General features: G+C 35.8%; 4 protein-coding genes across 13 annotated transcripts in view; 1 reads left to right on the top strand and 3 right to left on the bottom strand.

The window, feature by feature from the left end:
- FANCD2 (FA complementation group D2) overlaps nt 1-3913 on the bottom strand; it is a 45175-nt gene extending 41262 nt beyond the window's left edge. For both annotated transcript variants that reach the window (XR_005555578.1, XM_039334023.1), the window contains exons 1-3: nt 3800-3913; nt 3049-3133; nt 930-1070 (exon numbers count right to left, since the gene is read on the bottom strand). Coding sequence is in view for 1 of the 2 variants with exons in the window: in XM_039334023.1 (XP_039189957.1) it covers nt 930-1070; nt 3049-3115 (208 nt within the window). In the remaining variant the exon portion in view is untranslated. The remainder of the gene's footprint in view (nt 1-929; nt 1071-3048; nt 3134-3799) is intronic.
- An 18-nt stretch (nt 3914-3931) lies between these two features.
- EMC3 (ER membrane protein complex subunit 3) lies at nt 3932-24855 on the top strand. Of its 7 annotated transcripts, none has more exons than XM_039334015.1 (11): nt 3932-3995; nt 4635-4836; nt 6905-6962; nt 9823-9916; nt 11628-11732; nt 12412-12493; nt 12591-12670; nt 13831-13913; nt 15318-15408; nt 18042-18106; nt 19824-19963. In XM_039334015.1, the coding sequence occupies exons 2-10, from the start codon at nt 4682-4684 to the stop codon at nt 18104-18106; spliced, it is 813 nt and encodes a 270-aa protein (XP_039189949.1). In that variant the 5' UTR covers nt 3932-3995; nt 4635-4681; the 3' UTR covers nt 19824-19963. The 7 variants fall into 7 exon arrangements, 6 of the variants coding, with proteins under 6 accessions (XP_039189949.1, XP_039189951.1, XP_039189950.1 ...); XM_039334017.1 differs by lacking the exon at nt 3932-3995 and adding an exon at nt 4003-4264; XM_039334016.1 differs by lacking the exon at nt 3932-3995 and adding an exon at nt 4003-4269.
- CUNH3orf62 (chromosome unknown C3orf62 homolog) lies at nt 19005-23500 on the bottom strand. 3 transcript variants are annotated; one of them, XM_039334021.1, is made up of 4 exons: nt 23380-23500; nt 21137-21566; nt 19893-19987; nt 19005-19259 (listed from the first exon to the last, which is right to left on the bottom strand). In XM_039334021.1, exons 1-4 carry the CDS (start codon nt 23402-23404, stop codon nt 19111-19113), a joined length of 699 nt encoding a protein of 232 aa, XP_039189955.1. In that variant the 5' UTR covers nt 23405-23500; the 3' UTR covers nt 19005-19110. The 3 variants fall into 3 exon arrangements, with proteins under 3 accessions (XP_039189955.1, XP_039189956.1, XP_039189954.1); XM_039334022.1 differs by lacking the exon at nt 23380-23500 and adding an exon at nt 22766-22845; XM_039334020.1 differs by lacking the exon at nt 23380-23500 and having other exon boundaries at nt 21137-22565.
- The window catches only part of USP4 (ubiquitin specific peptidase 4), a 56991-nt gene continuing 54723 nt past the window's right edge, over nt 23493-25760 (bottom strand). Inside the window, exon 22 of the mRNA XM_039334013.1 lies at nt 23493-25461. Within this exon, the coding sequence (XP_039189947.1) occupies nt 25342-25461 (120 nt within the window). The 3' untranslated portion in view covers nt 23493-25341. The remainder of the gene's footprint in view (nt 25462-25760) is intronic.

The raw sequence follows: 25760 nt of genomic DNA, 5'->3' as shown, positions 1-25760 counted from the left end.
ATTTCCTAAACTGGAAATATAAGAAAATATATTAACTATATACTTTTCAAGGAGACCTGTCTTATGTCAACTTGCATCCAAGCAAGAGAAGAAGTTTTTGTTTTTCTTCTTCTGATTCACTGAATTTGGTTGTCATGCAGGTGATAAACAAGATCATACTAAGATAATAATGACAATTCTAACTAAAAGAGAAATGCATCTATTGAATTTCTATCTTTGCTAAAACTGTTGAGAAGGCATAAAACCTCTGTCAGTAAATTGTTACATGCCTGCAACCTTTCTGCTTCATTAATAGTTGCCAAGAACGCAAAATATATAAAGTATCCAAGCTGGATTCTCCATAAACAATTTTTCCCTTCTGATGTTTCTTCCATGCAGTCTCCAAAATGTGTTTTACAAATTCTTATATAGTATACAATAAATCCAATGGACAGAAAATCGTATTAAAATAGATGACAGTGTCATCTTCTTTAACGAAGGATAGGTTTTGACATTGACGGTGACAGATTAAAGACAACTGTACAGCATGTTTTTTCTCTTTGCAAAAATATTCTCAGTAAATATGTCTGAACATAGGAAGAACTGCAAGATTTCCAGAAATATTGATCAATGGGGGGAGGGGGGAGGAATTGAAATGCTGGGAAGAACCAATAAACTGGGTTTCCCAAAAGTAATAGGGCAGTCAAAATTTGGCCATAAATCAGGAAAAAAATAATATATTTAAATTTAATATTATTATGTCCAAGACATAAAAACACAAAATAAATTAATCATCATCATTATCATCAATTTTGATGATACAAATAAAATCCTTCTTGCTCATGACTCAAGTGTTAAAGAAAAAGAAAAAGGATTTCCCTCTCTTCCCCAGATTTTCATATTCAACAAGTACTCCATTTACCAGAGAAGCACAGCACAACAAACAATACCTATTTCATTCTGTTTTTCTCCTGATTTCAGTGTAATCCCTGCAGTCTTAAGGAGATGCCCAAAAACATTATTGCTTTCTATATCACCATCATCTTGTGGAACAGACTTTTTCTTTCCAGAGGTTCGAGGCCTTTTTGTTTCTAATAGGGAAACATAAGCAAAATGAACGTTGGGATTAATGTGGAATCACAACAGCTAAATGCAAAAATTAACATTCAAGTAAAAATGTTAGCCCATTTTCTGTTATCTCTGCCTTGAAAAAGCAAAGCAAGGGGCTGTAAAAAACTCTGACAGGCCAGTTGTAGATACTAAAGAGAGAAAAGAAAATAATTCTGCTTTATAAGCATCTAAGAATAGGTCTGTATAATGTGATCATAACTGCTGGACATGATGCGCATAACGAATTAAAACAAACTCAATGGGACTTGAAAAAAAAATTTTTTTTTCCTGAATTACACCCTCTATTACACTAGGTCTGCTTTTGTCAGAACTCTCAAACATGACTTTATCAAGAAGTTTATACTTTCAAATTAAGTCCACATTGTGGACATTATAGAAGGATAGATGTGCTAGTCTATAGTGCCAAAATATCAGGAATCTGGTAGTATATTTTTTGATTAACAAATGTTAGAACCCAAAGTATGGATCTGGTACACAGATGACACTTTTGCCATAATTAAAAAGCGCCATTTACAGAACACACGCAAAACCATCAGCAACATCTTCAAAAGAATAAAATTCACTAGGGAAAGAAGAAAACAACACATTACCCTTCCTGGATATCTTCATAAGCAGAGACAGTAATGACAAATTAGAAATACAAGTCTGTCATAAAATCACTCACAGCAACCAAGTGCTCCACTATGAAAATAATAACCCAACCTCCCATAAGAGAAACTGTAAGAATAAGCACAAATACATTGCAGCAACTTGAACATTAGAAAAAGGAAACAGATCATTTATACAATATCTTCTAACAAAATGGAAATGCATACAACTTCATTGTCTCTGACCACTTAACCCAATACAGCACAAGTAACACAAGCTGTGAAAAAGATAATACTGCCATACATCAAAACATTTCAGAAACCACTAACAGACTATTACCATAGCATGGCATCACCAGAGTACACAAAGCCCTATGAAATATCCTAAGTAAACTAAAAGACTCAATAGCCCAGAAAAAAAAAAAACAGGAGTCATGTACAGCATACAGAGTAAGGACTTCAAAACCCACCATGTAGGACAAACAGGCAGAAGACTAGCAGATCGTATCCATGAACAATTAGCAATCAGAAGACATGATGAAAACTCCTTAATTTCACAACACATGGACACACCTAATCATAATTTCAACTGGGAAACTTTGAGTATCCTACACCAAGAAATCCAAAAACACCAGAGAATTTCTAGAAGCCTGGCACTAGACCAGTGTTTTTCAACCTTGACAATTTTAAGGCATGTGGACTTCAACTCCCAGAATTCCACAGCCAGCAATGCACTAGACAAATCAGCCATCAACAGGTGGTACAGTGGTTAGAACTGTGGTGGTACAGTGGTTAGAATGCAGTACTGCAGGCTAACTCACTGCTCACTGCCAGGAGTTCGATTCTGACTGGCTGAAGGTTGAGTTGACTTAGATTGCCATCCTTCTGAGATCAGAAAAATGAGGATCAAGATTGTTGGGGGCAATACGCTGACTTTGTAAACTGCTTAGAGAGGGCTGTAAAGCATTATGAAGCAGTATATAAGTCTAAGTGCTATTGCTATATAGATGTAAACTATATGGAGCATGGATGTCCTCAAACACTGCAACTGCAATAACAATGTTTGAGGGTCTACAGTATGTTTGTAACTGAGCAGTATAAATTCTATAGTAAATAAATAAAATAGATATTTGAAAAATTATTTTTGATATTACTGTTTTGGAAATTTCCTGACAGCCTACAATTAACTTTTCATATTCATTGCTTATGATGTGGAGGAAAAGATATTTCAAGTGGGAAGAAAAAGCTTGATCTTGTTGCTGTTCTTCATAGTTCTAAAAGCAATACCATTCCTTTACTTAATGTTCTTGGCAAAGGGATTTCATATAAGAATGGTTTCATCTTTACATACTTGGTAATTCTTCTATCAGATTTTCACTGTAGGCACGGGGTTTGAACAATTTCCGTTTTGAAGCCATGACAGGTACTGATGTATCCTAAATCAAGAATATTAGGTGAAAATTAGAGACTGGCTGAAAAATACATGCTTTTATATTAAGATCTTGCAAATAATTGTGTAACAAATAAATTATAGACATAAAATTGCATTGCAGCATAATGAATTCATTTGAAAGATGTATTAGTATATATTTTTATATATTATATTATATTATAAAAGTGTTGAAAGGAGCTATTGTAATCATCTGCAGAGTGTGTATATTATAGCAGGCATATATGATTAGGATAACTTAAATACATTTTCATGAACACAGTTGAATACAGGTACCCATACAACAAATTGTTGCTGTCAGAATGCTTGTTGAAGTTTTCAGCCATTCCACTGTTTCCCTCTCACCCAGGAGGCTGTTTGGAAGATGATGAGCCTACATTTTGGCTTTTTGTTGGGTAGGAGTTGCGGGGGTACTTTTATGCCTAATTTCAACCACGCTGAAATCTTAGATTCTTTCCTTTCGATCCCGGGGAGGGGGGAGAACAACAATTCCGCTGGAATGAAGCTTTTCTTTTTCAAGTCACTTCATTCTGTCATCTCCCTTCCCCGATTGATTGCGATACTGCCAAAAGAAGCGTGGCTCCTAAAGCAAGCATTCCGCCACGACTAAGCCAAACAATCGCAGTTTCCGCGCGGACTGCTTGTTGCTTACCAGCGAGGAGCAATTACTGTACAACACAGTCGCTGCACAACTTCGGCGCGCGACCCCTTTCCAGTTTTGGAACTCTCCCGCCAAACCGCCTACCGGGAGCGCTTTGTGATGATCTCACCAGTTAGGAAGCAGCCATTTTGTCGGGCACTTTAAGAGGACGTCAGTCGTTGATCCCGGAAGGCTGAAGGGGGACCAGGTTGGTGTTGAAAAGCGGGTTTCCGAAGGTCCTTATTTAGCGTGATTAGATAATTTGGGGCTCCAGCCTCCCCATTTTCCGTATTTGGAAAGACGGGGGCCTCCAAACAGTGGGATGGTTCTGATTTAAGAAATAGGGATAAAATCATTTCCGTTTGTCTTATGTTTGTTTGTTTTTTAAAAAACGTACCGAGGATCAAGCCCCAGGTACTTTGTTCTAGGTGTATGAACGCGGACTGATTACTTCGAGGAAAGGGAAAGACACATACAGTAATGCAAGTTTAAAGACTTCTTTGACTTATTTCTTCTGCTTTAGAACTGAGTTCTTTATGTTAAAACTAGGACTTGAGACTAATTACCTTTTAATTACTCATTCTTTAACTTTATTCTTTACGTCCTCCTCTCCTATGCAAATCTAAGCCATGCTGTCAGATTAGCATTTCCAGCGTGAGGTTTTCCATAAGGCAAATGAAAAAATAAAATTTAAAGCTTTCCTGGCATCCCCCAAATGTTATTTTTCTTCTAGATTTTTGTTTAAATGTAAATTTTGTACATGTTTCTGAAATGTTAGCAATAATAATTTCGTTTTTGGCTCCTTTTGGACTCATCAGTTATTATACCATTATTTGTGATCTTTTAGAGATTAAAAATTGAAGCTGGTGTGCATGACCAGAACTCTTCTTAAAAATGAGTGAGCCAGAACTGTTGTTGGATTCCAATATTCGATTATGGGTGGTGCTTCCCATAGTCTTCATCACCTTCTTTGTGGGGATGATTCGTCACTATGTATCCATCCTTCTCCAGAGTGATAAAAAGCTTACTCAGGAACAAGTGTCTGACAGGTAAATAGTTGATGAGTGTCTCTTTAAATAATTATAATAATATACTATGTAGATTGATTATAGTGCATGTTGCATGAGAATAAATAGAATTTTAGTGAAGAGTTCAACACTGATCACAGTGAAAGATAAAGATGTATGATAGCCTCTTTATTGTTTGTTTATACATTGATAAATGTATAAAGGATTATTGTGGTGCCGTTAGGAGAGGTATTGTGTAGAGATGTGAATGTACATGTAGTTTTGAATGCAGCATCACAACTCTGTTGTTGGCTGAGAACGTTAATAATTTATAGCAGTGTTAAATACAGTGAAAATCAATATAGTGAAAGCCAAAGTAATTGGCATGCCAAGAGAAATATGCAAATAGATTGAATGTAATGGAAATGGAGATTTTTAAGATGTGTATGTAGTAAGATAAATGATAAAATCAAGATTGTATTGGTGTTGAATAAATATAGACTCAATATAAAGTGAGTGACAGTACAAAAGAAGCATGATTGAAGTGATTTGGTCACATAAACAGTGGTTGAAGATCAATGGTAAAACAGATAATTGAAGGAAGATGAAGTTGAGATAGAAAGAGAAGAGTGATAAAATTCTGTTTGGATAGAGTTAATGCAGACTGAACAAAAAGAAAAATGAAAATTTAAGGAACAAAATACAGTGCATGTAGTCCATGAGTTGGACTTATTTTGGAACAATTTTTGCAGTGGATGTTAAGCAAATCCTGCAAATTCCCCAATGGGCGTATTTTGCTGGAAATCAGCAGAAAAGATTGCAGTGATCAGGTGACCATAGGATATCCCAACTAATGTAAGCCAGTTGCCAAGCGCTCAAATTGCAGTCACATGACTGTGGGGTTGATGCAACAGTGGTAAATGCAAATATAGATTGTAAGTCACTTTTTCCAAGCTGTCATAATTTTGAATCATGATTAAAACAAATGGTTGTAAATTGAGGACTGACTGTATACAAATCAAAGTATGGACACAATAAACACAGGTATAATCTGCCAAAATAGAAAAGTATGGATGGAAGAAATATAGTGAAGGGTGTTAATGTAAAATGATTGAACTGCCAGACTTCTGGAAGGGAAAATTGAATTTTGTTACATGGATTTGTTATATCTGGTGCAAAACAAACTCTATGTTCCACAATAGGAACATTATATCAGTTTTCAAGTATGGAAGTAATAGTATGGACTGGGGACATATTGCTACCTCAGGATCTGGATGATTTGTTATCCTTGAAAGAAATATGAGTTTTGTTTCATAACTTTGAATTCTGCAGACTATCAAGTCATCTACTTATCAGCTGAAACTGAAACATGAGCAGGTCATGTAGTAAGACAGTGATTCAAAACATATAACCAAGTGTACAATGCAATGAAATGGTCAGGTCAAGTTCTAGGTATAAATTGTGGTAGAACTAAAAATGATAATTAATGTTGGAAATCCTTAAATATTACTGCGTAGTTGCCATTGGCTAATGGTGTGATGTATGTGAGAGAAATCACCAATTATAGGAAGCACTCAGGTATTATTGCACCTAAAGGAAGTGCAAACAATTCCTATTTCCTAATGGCTTATTGGAAGCTGAACTGCTATTCATGAAATAAATGGAACAGGCACCAAACTTCATTGCTGTTTATATGTTAGTAAGGACCTAGATATGATTTGATTTCCATAAAATAGCAGATTGTTTCATAACTGTGAAGGTCTAACTTTGGATGTTTAAGGCTTGTGTTATCTTAAGCATAAAACATTACTATGTATGGAGGATGCAATTCCTGAAGACATTATTTAAAGGTAAATATAAAACATAGTTTGACATAATGGTGTCAGCATGAAGGAATTAAATAGTTCTCAGCTAACATACTGATAGTGAAATATTGCTCAATGCATTTCCCTAATATTTTCAAGATGATGTTACTTTGTAAATGAAAAATAGTCTTGTTAATGTTATTAAGATATTTTCCCACGGTTTGCCCAAATGTAACACAAGTGCATCTTTTTGCTGATTTCTTGTTTTCTTTCTTATTTTACATAATGGCCTTGTTTTATTTCAGCCAAGTTCTCATTCGAAGTAGAGTCCTCAGAGAAAATGGAAAATACATTCCAAAGCAGGTATGTAAGAGATTCCTATTTGTGAAATTGTTATTACTGTGTGTTGAAATTAAAGGCTATTATGTATGTTTGCCTGACTGACTAAACCAGATCTGCCACTAACCAGATCTGGTTGGTTCCTGTGGCAAATGATATAAGAAATCCATCCAACTCCAGCTGACCAGTTCCTGTTCAATTAGCCAATGTTCCAGCCATCGTTGTAATCAGCTGGATATCATTACCAGAATTATTACTGTTTTATTTTTTTTAGACTTGTTGCTTAGTAGTCCAGTGAAAGTCAGAACTTCCTTGGATACTTACTCCCAGCTTTTCATATCCTTTCATATTTAACAATCAGCAAGGAGTGAAAACTACATCTGGATCATCAGAAATCTTGCATCAAAAAATAACCACATTATGTGGCTAGTTCTGCCTCTTGGGTTTATATTTAGAAACCAGATGAGAGAAGATAACAATTGATTCACATCCTTCACCCTTGAATTTATTTTTGGAGCACAGTAAAGCACATAGAAAAATTCTATTCCCAATGAAAGTTAAATTAGGGTTAGTTAATTTAAAGTTAAACTTCTTTGAAGTCGGGGCCAAAAACTGACATCAGGCTTAAATTCGCAAAGGCTCTGGCAAGTATGTGTAGGTGGCTCTTTTATGTTTGGATTTATTTGTGGACTACAGTAAAATGCTTGGGAAAATCCCATTAATTAAACTGGGATTACGTTTGGGATTAGGCTTCTGAAATCAGTGCTAAAAACTGACGTCAGGATTATTATTCACAGAGGGTCTCTTAAGGAAAGTGAGGGTCACAGCTTTTCATTGGGACTTATTTGTGAGCACAGTAAAATGCATGGGAAAAAGCACTCCCAGGGAAAATTAAAATAGGATTAGGGTTAGGCTTCCTTAAAATTAGAGCCAGTAGGGACATCAACGTTAGATGTACAGAGCGTATCTAAGAAAAGTGAGGGTGACAGCTTTTCATTTGGACTTAAAGCTTTTCATTCCCACTTAAACTAAAATTAGGATCAGTGTTAGGGTTAGGCTTCCTAGTAAGGTCTGACAACTGGCATCAGAGTTAGATTCATAGAGGTTCTCTAAGGAAAGTAAGGATGACAGTTTTTCATTGGGAACTTTTGTGGACCTTGAGAAAATACATGGAAAACCCCTTTTCCAGTTATTATGATTCAGTTTATGATGAGGATTAGGCTTCCTTGAAATCAGAGCCAATACCAACATCTGCACCAACTGCACTGGTGGCACAGTGGTTAAAACACAGTATTACAGGCAAACTCTGCCCATAGCCTGTAGTTCAATCCTGACAGGGCTCAAGGTTGACTGAGCTTTTCATCCTCCTGAGCTCTGTGAAATGACCCAGATTGTTGGGGGCAATAGGCAAATAATGCTTCTACATTGTAAACCGCCCAAAGAGTGCTGTAAAGTGCTGTGGGGTGGCATATAAGCCTAAATGCTATTGCTATCAGAGTTAGGAAAGGGAGGGTGACAGTTTTACATTCAAACTTATTTTGAACCTCAGTGAAATGCATGGGAAAATTATATCCCCAGTGGAAATTAAACTAGTGCTAGGATTAGGGTTGGAGTTTGGGTGAGGCTTCCTTAGAGTCAGATCAGAAAACCGACGTTCTCTATGGAAAGTGAGGGTGATAGCTTTTCATTTGGACTTATTTGGGGACCTCACTAAAATGCATGGGGAAGTCCCATTCCTAGTGGCAATTAAACTAGGGATAGAGATAAGCTTTGGGTTACACTTTTTTGAGGTTAGGGTCAAAAATCAACACCAGACTTAGATTCACAGAGGCCGTTAAGGAAAATGAGGGTGACCTTTTTCCATTTGGACGTATTTTTAAACCGCAATAAAATGAATTGGACGATTCTATTCTGAGTAATTAAAGAAAAAAGATATTGATTGCTTTGAGATTATTCTTAGAACATCAGTTCTCAGGAAGATTAAATATACTTCAATATCTTTAAAAGGTAATATGTTTCTATTATTAATATGCACATCCAGGCCCATAGGGCAATCACATCTGACATCTGCTAATTTAAAATGCTGAACTATCAAAAGTCGGGGATGATTCTGCAGCCTTTTGTACTTCGGTTGTTTAGAAGGTAGTTATATATTACTAACTGTAGAACTGGGAACACCATACATTTTGAAAGATGTAATCAGCTGCTTTTTCGTTTATGCTGTGTATAAACTGAATGTCAAATAACATCATCAGTATCAAGAAAGAGAAAAAAAATGCAATAAGGTTATGTTGAAAACTATGGAGATGACCTTTAAGTCCAGGAAACAGCCTGTGAGATAGGCCAGATCAAGAAAGAGACTTCCCTCCCATCTGGAAGTATATTTTCTTTATGTAGGTTCTATTAATATACCCATGTTATGCAAGGTACACAACCACTCTTTGAGCACTCTTTTAACATTTTGCCTGTTGTACCATCTATTCCTATGGCTTTACTATGACTTTTTGCAATTATTTTATGCATTTCTTTCACTTCTACTATTTTATTTTCCTGGAAGATCCTTGTTTACCCTTTTCACCTACTTCCACTTTTTAATTTTTATTACTGTGTATTATCTCAGCATTTAATATTAACCATTCCTTAATTTTTGTAGCTTTTTTCTATATACACGTTATATAACATTTTCTCTCCTTGTCATGTTTGCAGCTATCATTTTTTTTATCTAGTTTTTCTTATTCACAGGTCTTTCACTTCTTGATTCTAGCAAGGGCTTATATTTTTTGTTAGCATATCTACACACTCTTCCTGTCATACTGGAACATAGTTTTACCACCTTCCCCTAACATCCACATTCTAGTCATTCTGTTGTCTTTTTTTCCTACAGTCATTTCTGACACGGAAGTATTATTTCAATAATCCCGATGATGGGTTCTTTAAGAAAACTAAAAGAAAGGTAGTGCCTCCTTCCCCAATGACAGGTATGTAAGAAGCCTTCCTGAAATAGTTTTATCAATGATATTAGGAACATTTAGTTTTATTTCAGTCTTAGAAATAGCTATTAATTCAATGGCTGATTTATTTAGAAAAATAAAACAAGCTAGATATCTTGCACGATAAGTCTTTCTTTCTGCTTTAGTTCTTGAAAATCCTGCAAGATCATCTGAAGAAGAGTGGTTTCCCTTTACTCATAATATATCTCTCTTCAAACAACACATAATACTAGAGCTCAGAACACTTTAAAGTAACAAATATGGTTGAACGATTCAGCAACTTACATTGTGATTGCTTTCTACTGTATATCAGCCAAACGCAGACCATGGTTTAGATCAGGGGTGCCAAACTGCCAGCCCACCGGCCAGTTGCATCATACAGAGGCTGCGCCCACCCCAGCTCCGGCAATGCAAAAAAAGTAGCGTCACGTGACGTGGCGAGTTCGACACCTAAAATGGGCTTGTTTCACAGTGGCTTACTCCAGCTATAGTCTAGTTTGGTATTCTGATTTGCTGATTCTCAGGCAGCCTCTATTGTCCTGCCTAACAGAGACTGCTCTCTGGAGGAGATGCAAAATTGAACTATTCCATCAACAACATTTCTGACATTCTGGAATTCCACCCATACAGGAAATTAACTTGAGTCCTGATTAATTGAACAATCGTTTAGGTATGAGGCTCTGATCTCAGTGGCCATATTTTTTTCCTATCAGTTTAAAATTTAAATGAATTAAACAGTAAATGTCAGGGATATCTAACCTCCAGAAGAGAGTCGCTGTGGCCTCTTCTTTAGCGTAGTGAAGTAATCTGTAGGATTGGCTGTGTAGTGAATGCGACTAAAGCTAAGTGAAGCTCAAATGTACTTAACTATCTTTTGTTTGAACTTCTGTATAATTGTTCTGAAAGAATAACATGTTCCAAGTTCTTGAATGGGATAAATTTGGAGCAGTTTGTACAATTTCAGATTCTGATCCTAACAATTAAGACTGCTACCGTTTACTGTTTTGAAACTGCCTCATTCATGTCCTTAGGATGAAAGACAATTAAAAAGAACAACTGAGATCTATTAATGTTTGTACGTACATCTTAAGATTACTCATACATTACTCTTTATTTTTAAACAAATTAAGTTTAAAACAATTCCAAATGAATTTAGGCTAAAATCAAAATAAGTAAAAAAGAAAAACCACTTATTAATTTTAGTGAAATAAATTCACAGGCTGTTTATAAAAGATGCTAAAGCTTTTCAGTGTTGGGCCTGATGTACCCGGAGAAATTTTAAGAGATATTGACAATATTTACAAGAAGAGTAGACTATAGCTAGGCCTGCAGGCCAGTCATTCTCAAAAAGCAAATTTAAATACTATTTAATTATTTGATTTTTATCCTAGTTTTCATTCAAGACCTCAAGACAGAGTACCTAAGCACTCCCTCGATTAACTTTTTCCCACATAAGAATTTTAATCTGTGGGATAGATTGTCCTGAGAGTAACTTATCCAAAATCAACCGGTGACCTATGAGTTGAGGGTGGACTACTCTTAACACTTTAATCATTGTACCACACTGGCTTGCTAAATATTAAAATGAAGATTAAGTCAGGGTGATCTTTTGTTTCCTTCTGTTTTTGTATTCAGAGCTTTTCAGAAATCCAGCAGTGAAGACAAACTGTTATATATTCACCTGAACTTTCATTTGCAGATCCTACCATGCTGACAGATATGATGAAGGGGAATGTAACAAATGTATTACCTATGATTTTAATTGGTGGTTGGATCAACATGACCTTCTCAGGCTTTGTCACAAGTGAGTGTCAATCTAGGGTTCCAAACTGTAACTGAATCCATCCACCTTGCTGATAGTCTTCCTCTTTCTTTCCACCCTTCCTAACATTAGAGTCTTCACATAGTTAATCCAAAGCATGATAATTGGAGCATTTGTGCTTGAGTGAAAATTTTGGTTTGATTTATTGGATGATACCTTTGTTGCTGTTTTTTGGGCTATGGGAGCCTGGGATAAATCATCATTTGTTAGCTTTAATTTTCTTCTTTGAAACAAAAATAGTAATTTACACTGAGATTGCTTTATGGCTTACAACATGGTATATATAAGGGAAGTTGTTTTTTCTTTTGGAAGTAATTGATGTTACACAATTTATCTTGCTGTGCTCATTTGCCAATACTATACACTAGTCAAAATGCTTCTGCTTTGTTCTTCTATTCATTTGCACTTTTCCTGATAGTATATGTGCAGTACTTGTTAGTTTAATTTTCTTTGTTTTTGGAGTTGTTTATACATTGTGCGTTTCCTCTGCCAACTCTATTTTTTTTATCTTTTCTTGCCTTTCTGTTTTTCAATTTCCCATTATCTTTGTTTTTCAGTTATTGAAAGTTGTGTTTTAAGCACCTTCTCATAATATGTCTCTTTCTGTATGGCAAGGTGCCATACAGAATAGTTCTAACACTTGTTTTTAAACTTTTTGCAGCAAAAGTCCCCTTTCCTCTGACGTTGCGTTTTAAACCAATGCTACAACAGGGTATTGAATTGCTTACTTTGGATGCATCTTGGTAAGAGTTTTTCATTGTTTGACCTTATTTGAAGCGGTTCTTGGATCTTATACATGGGGCCCTTATTATTTAAATAACAATTTCTTTGATTTATTAGGGTAAGCTCAGCTTCTTGGTATTTTCTAAATGTCTTTGGACTTAGAAGCATTTATACCCTCATTCTTGGCCAAGATAATGGTAAGTTATTTTCTGTACATTTAAATTAAAACTTTTACAAAGAGACCAGAGAAAATTTGCATCATATGTAGCTCCTGTTTCCTCAGAAGATTACTGTTACCTTTTGAATGAGTCATGAGCTGGCATAAATTACATCCCTTCAAGGAAATACTTGCTTGTAGGTTTAATTCAAAAGGATTGTGAGAAATCGATTCATATATACTATGCAATTTAGAATTCATAACTGTTATTTTTCTATCCTAAAAAAGTTTCTCATTGCTGACTCTATTTGAAATAATTTTAGTGTTACGATTACAAATCAAACTGCTCATGTTAGTATCCGCTGCAAATTAAAATGCATTTTTTTAGCCCTAGTTAAGTGTAAAGCTTTTTATATTCAGTTTAATGCTGAAGAAAACTGAGCCTGTTGTTTATACATAATTGGCCAAACACTGAAAGGCTATTTCATTACTTACAGAAATGAATGGTGGTTTATCATTTTCCAAAAAGTCTTTTCTATTAGTGTAGAGCTTCTTCTTCTTCTTCTTGTGCCATATCCATTATCGGACGTTGGCAATCCTGTTTTTTTCAGCAGCTGCACGAAAAAGTGCTCCTGAGTTTTGTCCGAACCAATCCCTTAGATTTGGAGCCACAATGTTCTTCTTCTGCCTGGACCTCATTTGCCTTCAATCTTTCCCTGGAGGATTAAATGGAGTATGCTGTATTTTTCTGGGTGTCGCATCACATGTCCAAAATATTCTAATTTTCGTTTTTTAATTGTTTTGATGATTTCCCTTGGCTTTCCCAGGCGGCTTATCACCTCATTTCTGATCTTGTCAACCCAGCTTATACGTAACAGATACCTGTAAATCCACATTTCAAATGCTTCTAGTCTCTTCAGGTGGCCTTCTGTCAGAAACCAACTTTCTACTCCGTAGAGCAGGATAAAAAAAATATAGCAACTGACAAGCCTGATTTTCAGTCTTAGGCTTATGTCGTGACTGCAGAAGACCTTTTTCATTTTGAAGAATGCTAGTGTAGAGCAGGGGTAGGCAACCTTGGCTTTTTTATGCTGACTCAGGAATTCTGGGAGTTGAAGTCTACGAGTCATAAAAGAGCCAAGGTTGCCTATCCTTGGTGTAGAGCATACTATAATGATCCACTTGTTTTCATATTTGTAGCTGCTGATCAGTCCAGAGTAATGCAGGAGCAGATGACAGGAGCAGCCATGGCCATGCCTGCAGATACTAATAAAGCATTCAAGGTACAAGATTTTTTTTCAACTTCTGAAATAAGTTCTTCAAACCATAGGTAGTATTTCCTTGAATGTAGAGTGGAAATGCTTTTAAAGAAAGAATAGCTGCAGAGCATGTTAATCTGGAATTCATGGTAGGAATGCTTGCTAAATAATTCTCTAGAATAGGGTTGTTTTTTTTAAGATTTTCTTTCAGGGCCCTTTCCCACTTTTAAAAATTATTGAGGATCCCAAAGAGGCCTGCCTTTGCATGGGTTATATTTATCAATATTCACACTTTCACTGCTGCTACTGCATCTCATGATTATCTGGCTGAATTTTAGTATTATGTTTCAACATAGGCTGGCAAATAATTTTGATTTCACAGACCCCTAAGAGGATCTTGGGGGAGACCCTCAGAGGTCTTCAGACTATACTTTGGAAAACACTGCTCTAGACAATTATTAGATTAAACATCCATATTCACATCTAGTATTTTTAGCTATACTGAAGTTCTTTGGAAATGTATTGGTGTATTATCAGTGAAAAGACCTTTAGCGTGAACTGCTTATGAACTTAGCATGTGTCAGAATATTCAGTTAATTCCCAGCAGCAACCAACAGATTCGACCAGTGCTTTGAAGAGTTTGGGCAGAAACTCACATGACTGAATTTGTTTTAAGTTGTGGACACAGTGGAAATATGAAGAATTTACTTGATAATCTATAGAGCTACTTCAGTGTTTATTGAGAGAAAACAACACAGAAGTCCCTATGAATCTTATTGGGATAAAAGTGATGTGTTATGCAAAATGTGGCTATGGTTATAATATGTTAAGCATTGGCACCAACTGACATATTGGCTAGGACAGTGATGGCTAACCTTTTAGAGACCGAGTGCCCAAACTGCAACCCAAAAGCCACTTATGTATTGTCAGGTGCCAGGTGGGCGTGGCCCATTTGAGTGGGTGTGGCCCATGGAGTGGGTGTGGCTGCGGTGGTAACGGCAGACTAGGTGGGACTAAAAAGATCAATCAATTCCAACTTTGCAAAATCTTTTTTTTCCCGCGAGAAGTTGAAATTGATTGATTAATTGAACCTTTTTTTTTTTTTGCACACGGCGACAGAGGCCTAAAGTGAAAAGGTGAAGTTGACGGCCTAGGACTGGGGTGATGGCATGTGTGCCCAAAGAGAGGGCTTTGAGTGCTGCCTCTGGCACCCGTACCATAGGTTCGCCACCACGGGGCTAGGAAGATGGCTGGTTAAATGTTCAGGCAGTTTTTAATAAGTTAATCATGGATTTATACCCAACTGCTCAAATTTAGACTCCTAAGACGTGACATTGAACAAGACCTCTCCATACATTTCAAAAGAGCCAGCATAACTATTTGGTGATTCCTGCTCGTCCTATCAGTGCTTTTTCTTTGCCATTACAGACAGAATGGGAGGCTTTAGAACTGACTGACCATCAGTGGGCGCTGGAGGATGTTGAGGAAGAACTCATGGCTAAAGATCTCCACTTTGAAGGCATGTTTAAGGAAGAATTGCAGACATCCATGTTCTGAGGACCTTCATTTGGTTGGCATTAAATCAGTTATGTTTAATATCAGAAATGTGTTCTTATTGATGACCAGAATAAATTTGATCAGAATTTCTGTGAAAGATATAGCTGCAGGCAAAAAGTCTTGCTTCAAGAGCCTCTTCTGAGACTGATGTTTTCTGAGTTATCTTAGAACTCGTGCTGATACTTCTTCATTGATCAAACGTAAACTACTAAACTTGTTACCCAAGCCAAACTCATTGGAAGAAGAATTTATATGTTGTGGATAGCGGAAATATATTAAGAGTTCAATACACTGCTGCTGTACCTGTTAAATGCCACCATTTTGCAAAAGATGGTTTAATGCTGAAGTTCCTTGACAGCTAGGGCTTAGCCGCACCACATTTGAGAAACTACCTATCCTTAAAGACTTGAATTTAGGTGGAAAGAGCATGCAGGTGTTCTCTCTGCTTGCTACCATTTGGTTATCTAGATGTTCAAGTTACTCGAAAGTCTTGGAGCTTTGCCAAGAGCTGGATGAAGAGTCCCCTTTTCCTTTCTAATTTTTCTTCTGTCACCTAGGTAAACAACAGTAACCGAATCCTGTTACCAAAATGGAAAGTAAATAAATTTTACCGTAGTAAATATCACTGACAAGAATAACTTGGATTTTAATTTTAGAATGGAATATTAGTAAAATATGGATTAGAATCGGATAAATTCCTCTTTTTATTGAGATACATTTTTGATGGATTTTAGATCTACAGAAAATGGGCTTTAGGTCTTAAACTAATCTCTCAAGGACAAGCATTTAAAGTTTCAACATGTATATGAAATAAGATTCCCTATGAATTATGTTCATGGCTTTTGGAGTAGAGGGTGTTGTGTGTGTATAACCAAGACAATACATGTTCCTGAGTTCACCTGGCTAAAATCAGATTGACTGAATAATTTCTTTAGTTACCAGCCAAAAGTTATATGTGGCTGTGCTCGGTTGTCAGACTGTGACACTAAAGTAGCAGTGCATTTAATGAGATTTTTTAACAGTGTGGTGTATGTACAATATTTCATGTTACAATTTTTCAGAATAGCATTGGCCTTGATCTACCCTTGATAAACCTGAATTTCCCAGCCAGTGAGACCTTTGCTGAGAATTCTGAGAATTGATGCTCATGCACTTGTTGAATTATGCTGTATCATAGTTCTGTGTATCAGCAAAATAACAAGAAATAGTTCATTACAACTGTGAAATGGCAATGCTAGACTAAGGAAAGTGAATAAATCCATGGATCACATTGTCCCAAGGGAAACCTCTGGGGATGCAGGTTACATTTATTATTGTTCCCATCCTTTTTCTGTCACAAACTAATAATTGGAATGAGACCTCTTTTTCTTGTTCCTTAAGTCTACCCAGTGTTGAGCAGCTTAGGGAGGGGGGATTATGAAGAAAGTGAGGTTTAAGCCATTCCTCCTCTCAGATTGTTCAGCTTATTGCAAACACTGCTTGGTTCTGTTAAAGAGGGATGGAGGCTTGGACATGGCCTATAGACCAGATATTTCCCATTGCTGTCTTAGAGGGGGAAGGATATATATGCACCGGGAAGCTAACTATGCCAGTGAAGCCCACATGAGCATCCCCACACTTTGTTTCTTCTGCTGTAGGCAGGTTTCTCTGTTTTAGATTCACGAGCTTAATTCTATCTCATATCTCACATATGAAGATAATTTATTCTGTAATTAAGGTATGAAAATTGCTCTTTTTTTTTTTTTTTTTACTTTCACGGCACCCAATCTCTATCTAGTTTAGGCTTGTTTAAATCTATTTTATGCAACCAAATATTTTTGCAGCAGTAATGCAAATTGATTTGTATCTCAGTTCCCACTAACTTAAAAAAACACCCAGGAACTCTTTTTTTCATTGCACGTTTGGGTGGATGGGTACAGTTATTTATCTGTTTCAGATTCATAGCAAATGCCATACTTAAGTTGCACTTTAATAGTACACATTTTTATATGATATATAAAGAAATTCATTCTATGCTAGTGTGCTCATATCAAATAATTATATGTCCTTATATCAAATGATTTAAGACCTTGAAGAAAGTGGCATTCTAAAGATTGAATATTTACTGAGAAATAATAAATATATCTGTAAAGTATCTGAAGTATAGATAATTATATGTAAAATATCATCTTCCTGATGATTGTAAAGCAAATCACTGACATGATTGACTCAATTTTACAGCCTTTTTTTGTGGTGGTGATTAAGCAAATGCTGTAGTCATAAAGCCACCACTCTAGTTATTAAGCAAATGTCACAATCATCAAGTGAACCCATTGTTCACTATGGGGTGTTTTTGCCAAAAACTGGAAATAAACACCAGGTTTTGACAAACTTGTCATAAATTGTGGTCACGTGACCGCAGGATGCTGCAAACAGCCATAAATGCCGGGCACCCAAAATGCATTATGTAACTGGGCACGCATGTGTGTATCTGTTAGAACTTCGGAACTGGGTTGTAAGTATCTTTGGGGGGGAGGGGTGTCTGCTGGAATTTTGAAGGGTAATTAAATGACCAGTCGTATGTTAAGGACTTACCTGTATTTGTTTTTTATGAAGAGTGGCAGGTAACAAGGAGTCAATTGCAGCAGACGCCAATGATCAAGTTAGAAACCAAGCTATAGGTAATGGACTTTATACAGAATTCTTTATGCCATAGAAAATTAAGGTAAAAATGGGCTTTTTCCATTCTGGATATGGATAACACTAGAATTATGTATACGTATAAACATTCACTGGTTCACTTGTGGACATATTTTTTATGTGACAATGTTTCCAGTTAAATTATGCTGGTATTTGTTTATGTTTCTTAAAAAGTGGAGCTTATTTGAATTGCTGAAAATATGTCTATTTTTGGCAAAGACAAAATAGATTAAGTACATAAATACGTTTTACGATCATCATCATCTGATAAAGAATACCCTGCTACCTACTGTTTCTTCAAAGGTCAATAACAGTATTTTATCCCTAAAAAGGCTGTGATAATATGTGAAAGCTAAAAACCCACTAAATCTTTAATTTCATTCCAAATAAAATTTTTAGGCAGTTTGGAGGATGGAGGGGTGTTCTTTTTAAACTATACATTTACAATCACATTTTTTCCCCCTTTCCTGTCTGACATGATGTGTGACTTGCTTTCCCACAGAAAACTATGGTGTAAATCATCAACTCTAGATGCACAAGATCCTACCATTAAATGAATCTTCAGATATAAGAAATAAGATATTTCATTCCAAAACCAGTCAATTTTGTTATTAGTGGTTCTCTGTTCTTTGTTTCCTTCTGTGAAATTCATCCCATGATTCACATCTGGTTTTTTTGGTTTAAAAAATGTGCTTGGCAAAAATTTGCAAGTATTAATTTGGATTAATACTTAATGACTTAAATCACTATGTCACAAGCTGGCTTATATGCAGTATCTTTTTTGCAATGGAAACATACATTGAAGGGCAAAGCAAAAGCAGTAGCATTTGATTTAACTACAGTTCATTACCCTACAGAGAAGAAAAAAGAAACTCCATGCAAAGTTGGTTTCTTTAATTGTGTATCTGGCAAAGGTCAGGATTGCTTGCATGGTTTAAAATGTTACTACCAAATTGTAAAATAGCTCACACTTTATACCACCTGCTTAGTGCAGCTGGTGCAAGGTGGAGCTGTTCAATCTGTATTCTTCTTCCATATCCAACAAGGTTTCAATGATAGCTTCATCTTCTGGGCTGTGTTCTAGGACCTTTCTGAAATTGTTCCTCTCACCCAGGTGGACAGCTGAGGCTTCATCTACAGAAAAAAAAAAGTGCATAAAAGGCTAGTAATTTCCTCCAGATCCTTCAAAACATCAGAATGATGTTTACTTTGCATATTCTGAAGAAGCTAAAGAGTTTCAAATTGTCCAAATGTGAGAATGTAATCAAAATTGTTTCTGCCAAAGCCAGCAGGCCCCATAATTTGTATTTGGTATTCATTTTTTCCCCTTAACAATTGTAATAGTTCTTCTCACATCTATTGTACGTGTTTGCTATTTCAAATATGGATGAGATATATTTTGAGGGCTTGCAGGTTTGTGAAAAGCTAATGAACTAGAGGGAAGAATCTAACACACGCAATTATGGAAACAGAAGCTTCTAAAGGAAGATGCCTTCCCATGACGTATTTCTATCTTCCCACTTTTAAGGCTATGCTTTTCCAGCCAATGCAAAGTTAGCCATTGCTACTTTTCAGAGCATGGCTTTTTAAAAAACAATTACTTATCTTGCATTCATTTTGTGCTTGACATCTGTATTAAAACAATATACAGTTTAACTGCAGAAAACCTGATGCGCACATTCTTTTTGTTTCTTTAAGCATGCAGTGCTAATTCCCTTCACAGAACCAATTTAAAAAGATGTATGGAACAGAGGAGAGAATGCTTACCAGCAGACATATCTTCCTGATCCTTTGGATTCTCTGGAGGAACATCACAGGAAATTATGTTTGTTTCTGACTTCATGGATCGTTCATCAATTTTGCTGAACAGCATAAAAACACCTTAACTGAACACTAGATCAGGAAATTTCCCATTGTAAGAGAAACATTTGAAAACAAGCCAACCAATTTCACAAACTAAAATGAAATTTATCCCAGTATTTAAACAATAGAGATGTCTCAATTTTCAGTTATTCTATCCAAATTCATTTAGTATAGCTATTTTTATACAAGTTAAGGCATAAGCACATTGAATTTGTGCCTATTGAGGTGTAAAGATGTCTTCCCGAGCACTTTCCCAAACTGCCTTTTCAACGTTTTTTTTAAGTTTTATCATAATATATAGTTTTTAAGAACTGCATCATTCTAAAAATAAAAGCTTTTTTAAAAAAGCAATACTTCTTAGTTTGAGTTTGAGATCGATCATTGTGAATTCTGTTGATCTCTATTAAAACAAACCAGACAATCTTTGCCTCCCCTTACCATAACACTGTAAACAAGTGCCTGCTCTATTGTTTAACATATAACTTGCTCTTTGGGTAATGATCATAATGAAGGTACCTAATAAAAATAGAATACCAATGAAATATGTGATAATTGAAAAAAGTTATGATTGTGCCGTTTATTTAGGGGCCTTTTGACCTCATTATCCTTCAGGCTACCACCAACTATCATATAACGGGTATGATCAATTCCATCTTGTATGCTATGGAATTCCACATGTCACAGAATAAGGAACATTGATTCAAAGGACTGGACATTTTTACCTCCATGGAGCAAGAACACACTCTGGAAGCTTTGAACTACCTGTCCTCTTAAGGATGTCTTGCAAAGCCTACATTCTTAAAACAGCATCTTAGTGATCAAGATTTCATCTGGAAACTGATACAAGTTCATCCCGTCTCAGTTTACAATGAATAAAAATGCATTTGCCTCCTGATAGGAGACCAATATGGAGTTTACTCATTTTATCTTGGCAATATATTCCAGAGTTGATGAGCTCTGGAATAGCAAATTTTGACCAGCAAATTATTAGGTTATGGTATATGTTTTGATTTTGCTTTGCCTTGTTTTTTACCATGTGAGCTTGGATACCAAAATACCTGGAGTTAGCTCTAGTATCTCCCCGGGAACCAAAATAAAACAAATTCAGATGCTGCTCATAATATCAAGCCTGTGATGGCAAAGCATACCTTACTTGTCCTTTCTTCCATTTCTCACTGTCTTGCAGGCTGATAAAATACTGCTTGTCAGCCATAAAAATGGGTGGGTGCAACCATGTATTTTCCTTGCTCATCAATGGTTCCCGTTTGGTACATGGAATACTGGAGGTTACCGTCACTGGAAAGAGATTTGACCTAAAGAGGGGATTCTCTTTTTCAGGAGGAGAAGAAACTGCTGAAGATGGCTGGGGGCAATACACGGTAGGAGATATTACCTCTCCCTTAGAATTAAAGATATCTGCATTAGGGGGTGTAGAAAGCTGCACTATTGGCAAATCAGAGTCCTGGTTGTTGCTGGTATCTTGGGAAGGAAGGAAAGGAATGGAGAGATCTTCCATTGCTCGATCAATAGCTGCTGCTAGCTCCTTACGGCACCTACTTAACTTTTCAGACATCTCACCTGAAAGGGAAAAATAGCTAATTGTCCAGAAGTCTGATTGCTTATAGAAAGTTGTAACTGGAGCAAACATGTAAATATTTAAAGGTAATATTTCTGCCAGTCCTTCCTAAAACTAGTAGACTAGTACTCCTTTGATTGGTCTTTCATCTTTAAATATAAAATTGGAAGGATTTACACTTTACACTAAGCCATGGCTTTCAACACAATAGTAAACCAAACCATTTTTTCAATGAGGATATGATGTTATTTTAGCTTAAATGCACACTGCATTTGGAGAGACAGAGACCATTTGGGGTTTGTGCAAACCACACTTTATAACATAGACTGTGAAAACTGCAACAACTGATTTATAAAAATCCAAATAATAGCAGTTTGGGGAGCAGATAACTTACAAACCTTCATTAAACAGAGGTAGTGCATTATTAACCAAGTTTTTTGGCTTAACTCTTATCTGATCATAGCCATACCACATTCTTATTGATAATCTCTTTCCCCCTGTATTTGGAGGATACCTATCTCCCTCATAAAATGATTTGCTGAACAGCTATGACTAAGTAGGAGTGCATACCTTTACAACAGATCTACTTCTAAGTATAGTATAAACACACAGAGAAATTTTAGTTTTCTCTAAGTCTACCTAAAATATGTCTGGAAGTTAATTCAGAAAATACAAACTTTGACCAAGAAATCATGGCTTCATATTTTCCATCAGGCACTAAACATGTTGAGACAACCCGACCCAATCATTATTTATCAGACTATTATAAAGAGAAAGGAAAAGAGAAATCATAAACGATCCTCTCAGCAATTTTGGAGAAAGATTGATCATAATTGCTATTAGACGTATTAATGGCACATCTAAGTGTGTATATTTTAACAGTTCTTTTTTTAAAGTGCTCATCTGCAATTTAATATTGTGTTGCCTCAACAATTTTATATCCCAAATTCTCTTAAGGTTTTTAATACAATTTCCTGAACTTTTGCTTCCTCTAGAAATCCCATTATCTGTTGATAAGATACAAATCTGTCTAAGCAACCTGCTTGTGATGATATCATCAAAATGTGAAGGATGCCTAATCTACATTAAGGGTCTTATAAACCAGTGCCCCTTCTAATCCAAGTTTAGGATCCACCAGACCTGTTTATCAAGGTTTCCCAATTGCAAGACCACTACAAGATAAAAGAGCAATTGCACAAACCCTTTTTAGCAAGAAAGTCATAGGCTGAATAGAAAGCCTCCCAGATAAGAGTCTGGTGCCCCTCCTTTCCCTGTGGAAGGTTTCAACTGTCACGGAATCTTTGCTTCTACTAGAACTTTCCCCCAAGATGGGACTTGCTGCTTTCCAATGACAATTTATTATTAATAAATATTAATTACATATTACTTATTTAGTTAATAAAGGGATTATTTTCTTATTTGAATCTGATAAACCTAATCAGGACTGATCTGGATGAATATTAAAAGGAAATATTGTTTATAGTTTGTCCCAGTGCTCCAGAAATTACTGCATACTTCAGACAATCATTTTCATTAGTCATTTTTTCTCCATAAATGGCCCATTAGATGACGGTTTTTAAACTGTAAAAAGATTGTCGAATCTTCCTAGGAAGTGAGATAAGTAGACTTAAGCTAATCTAAAATTCTTAGTAAGATTAATTTCCAAGAAATAGAGTATGAAAATCGTCCCTTAAAGGCTAAGAAATGATGTATGAATTTACAATTCTAGCTTTATAAGTTACTGGTATGTGAATACATAAACACAGCACCCAGGTTACTACTATATTCCAAGTTAACAGAAAAAAGCTGCTGTACCTTTGGTATTGTTTGATAGCGGCATTATTATTCAATCAGGTAATGAGTCATATCCTAGGATATGCTAGAAACCCTCATTCTCCACACAGAAATACCAAAGAGTACATACTTTGTGCAATCCGTTCCTCTTTATTTTATTCTTTACCTTTACACAGTAAAACAATCCAGTGCTAGTCTAAAAGTGATTTTGATACTATACAGAATGTACACACCAGTTAGGTTTCAACGTGGTCAGAGGCAAATCAAGATTTCTAATACCATTTGTACAGCATTTAGAAGAAACTTACTTTGGTGTACTTACTCTCTGATCATACTTAAAAACAGTGAAGATTTTTGCTTCAATATGCAACAGAAATATATATTTAATTATAAAATGCTTTTTGCATTTAAATATTTATTTCACTCTCTCCAAATGTTACATTTAAAAGAAATTATAACCCAGAAAAACGGAAAAAAGCAAAACCATAAAATATGATTTGACATTAAGCATTTAAATAATTCCAAGCTTTTTTCTCTGCCCCATATGTGCAAGAAAAAATATGCAGTTGAGATAAAACCTCAAACCAGTTTAAAAATCTAGAAGCATTGGCAACTCAACCAAATAATTTCAGTGCTTTAGAAGAATCAGCTGCAGATCTATATAGTAATCATTAGAAGATTGTCAGTGAACAGAATATAGCTGACAACAGTGACTGCTAAAATCTACAGAGAATGCTTGATCACATCTAATAAATTCTGCTAAAATAATGTTGGATCACTGGTGTCTATAGCCTGTGGGACTTCAGACAAAGATCTACATAAAATTTGTGAAAGAAATGATTCTCAGAGTTTTGAACGAATTCTTGGAACATACTGTCAACAGCAAAAGGAAGTAATTTAATGATGTATTAATATGATTTCAAAGCCATTTCCATTAATAACAAATCCCTTCATTATGATGTGTCATTTCTGGGGAGTATTCAAAACTCTTAGTTTATATAGGTAAGCTACTACCGAAGTACATTAGGGCTTAGTGAGAAGGATACGGATTAAAAAAAGAACAGCAAGATCATTTTTCTTTGGTAACTTTTAGTTCATGTGGAAATGGCTAAACAGAAGGGAAATTACTCAAATAAATAGGAATAAAATACCTGGGAAGAAAATGAATGGGTTGAAACACATCCAAAGTAATTGGATATTACTGTGTGGCCTTCTTAAGAGAAAAGGATTAAGACCTTTATACGGTGCTGATAATTGCATAAATGTGAAGAAAAGGTGTCAAATGAGCATAAAGAATTGCTACCAGATGAATATGAAGAAAAAGGGTTTCTGAACATTGCTACAGGAAAGAAATACTATCTGTCTGTTACTTCTAAAGGATTGCTTTACTATCATTGATCCTGAAAGCATGGAAACTATTTTTGAAATACCTCTTAGGTAATTTTTGAATGGGAGACTTTGGGCCAGGAAAAATACTTTCTCAAAAAAAAAAAAAAAGAAAAAGAAAAAAAAAGTCTGATCGACATGTCCAAAAGGGATTGACACAATGTTGTGGTAATATGTGCTAACCAAGACTGAAGCTGTGTCTGCGTTGCACTTCTGCAGCACTCAGATATCTCTCAGATTGTACACTTTTCACAATGCATGAAACTAAATGCATTTCTTTCATTGAAGCCCAATTTGAATTTGCAAACCAACACAACCATTTTTTTCTTAACATGCATCACTCCAGCATATAGCAGCTCTTAATCCCATACAATCTTCATAATACAAAATCAGATTTAGACAACAAAATTTTATTGAACAGTTAAGATAGAATTTGAGTAAAAACTCTTAGATTAAAGAATATGCCCAAGTTTGCCATCTTATTGCTTCCTCTATTTATTTTTCAGTGCTGAGGCGTCCTGTGCTGTCCAGTAGCCCTACAGGGGTTCAAAATAAGTCCTCAGATACATTGTCATATTAGAGAATAACCAAACAAATTCAGTTAGTATCCATGCCATCACATTCTTCAGATTCTGGTTTCACGCTTGGGCAAAAAGAATGGCTCCCCTTGAGCTTGACATCTCTACGTTGGTAAAAAAGTACATATGCTGCCTTTGTCTGGAAGAAAGTGATTGAGAAATATATTAAAAAAATCAATACCTAACAGAAAAATTATAATCAAGCTAGCCTACAAAGCCCCAGGACTCGAATCTCTGAAATATATACATACCTACGTAGAAGTCTTGACATCTTTTTCAGAAGCCTCCATTAAGTGCCACCACTAATGAAGTAAGGCTTAGTCCTTAGAATTGGAAGGACCAAGAACTTATTGATAATCTTGCTAAGGTTGACTTTGATCCTGCTGCTTCCATTCAGAAAGATCACTCTATTGCAATCCTCCTTCTTCAAGGTAAGTG

The sequence above is a fragment of the Crotalus tigris genome, unplaced genomic scaffold (assembly GCF_016545835.1).
Source record: "Crotalus tigris isolate CLP2741 ecotype Arizona unplaced genomic scaffold, ASM1654583v1 scf7180000017625.6296891, whole genome shotgun sequence".
Classification (NCBI taxonomy): domain Eukaryota; kingdom Metazoa; phylum Chordata; class Lepidosauria; order Squamata; family Viperidae; genus Crotalus; species Crotalus tigris.
This window is presented reverse-complemented; position numbering and strand designations above follow the sequence as displayed.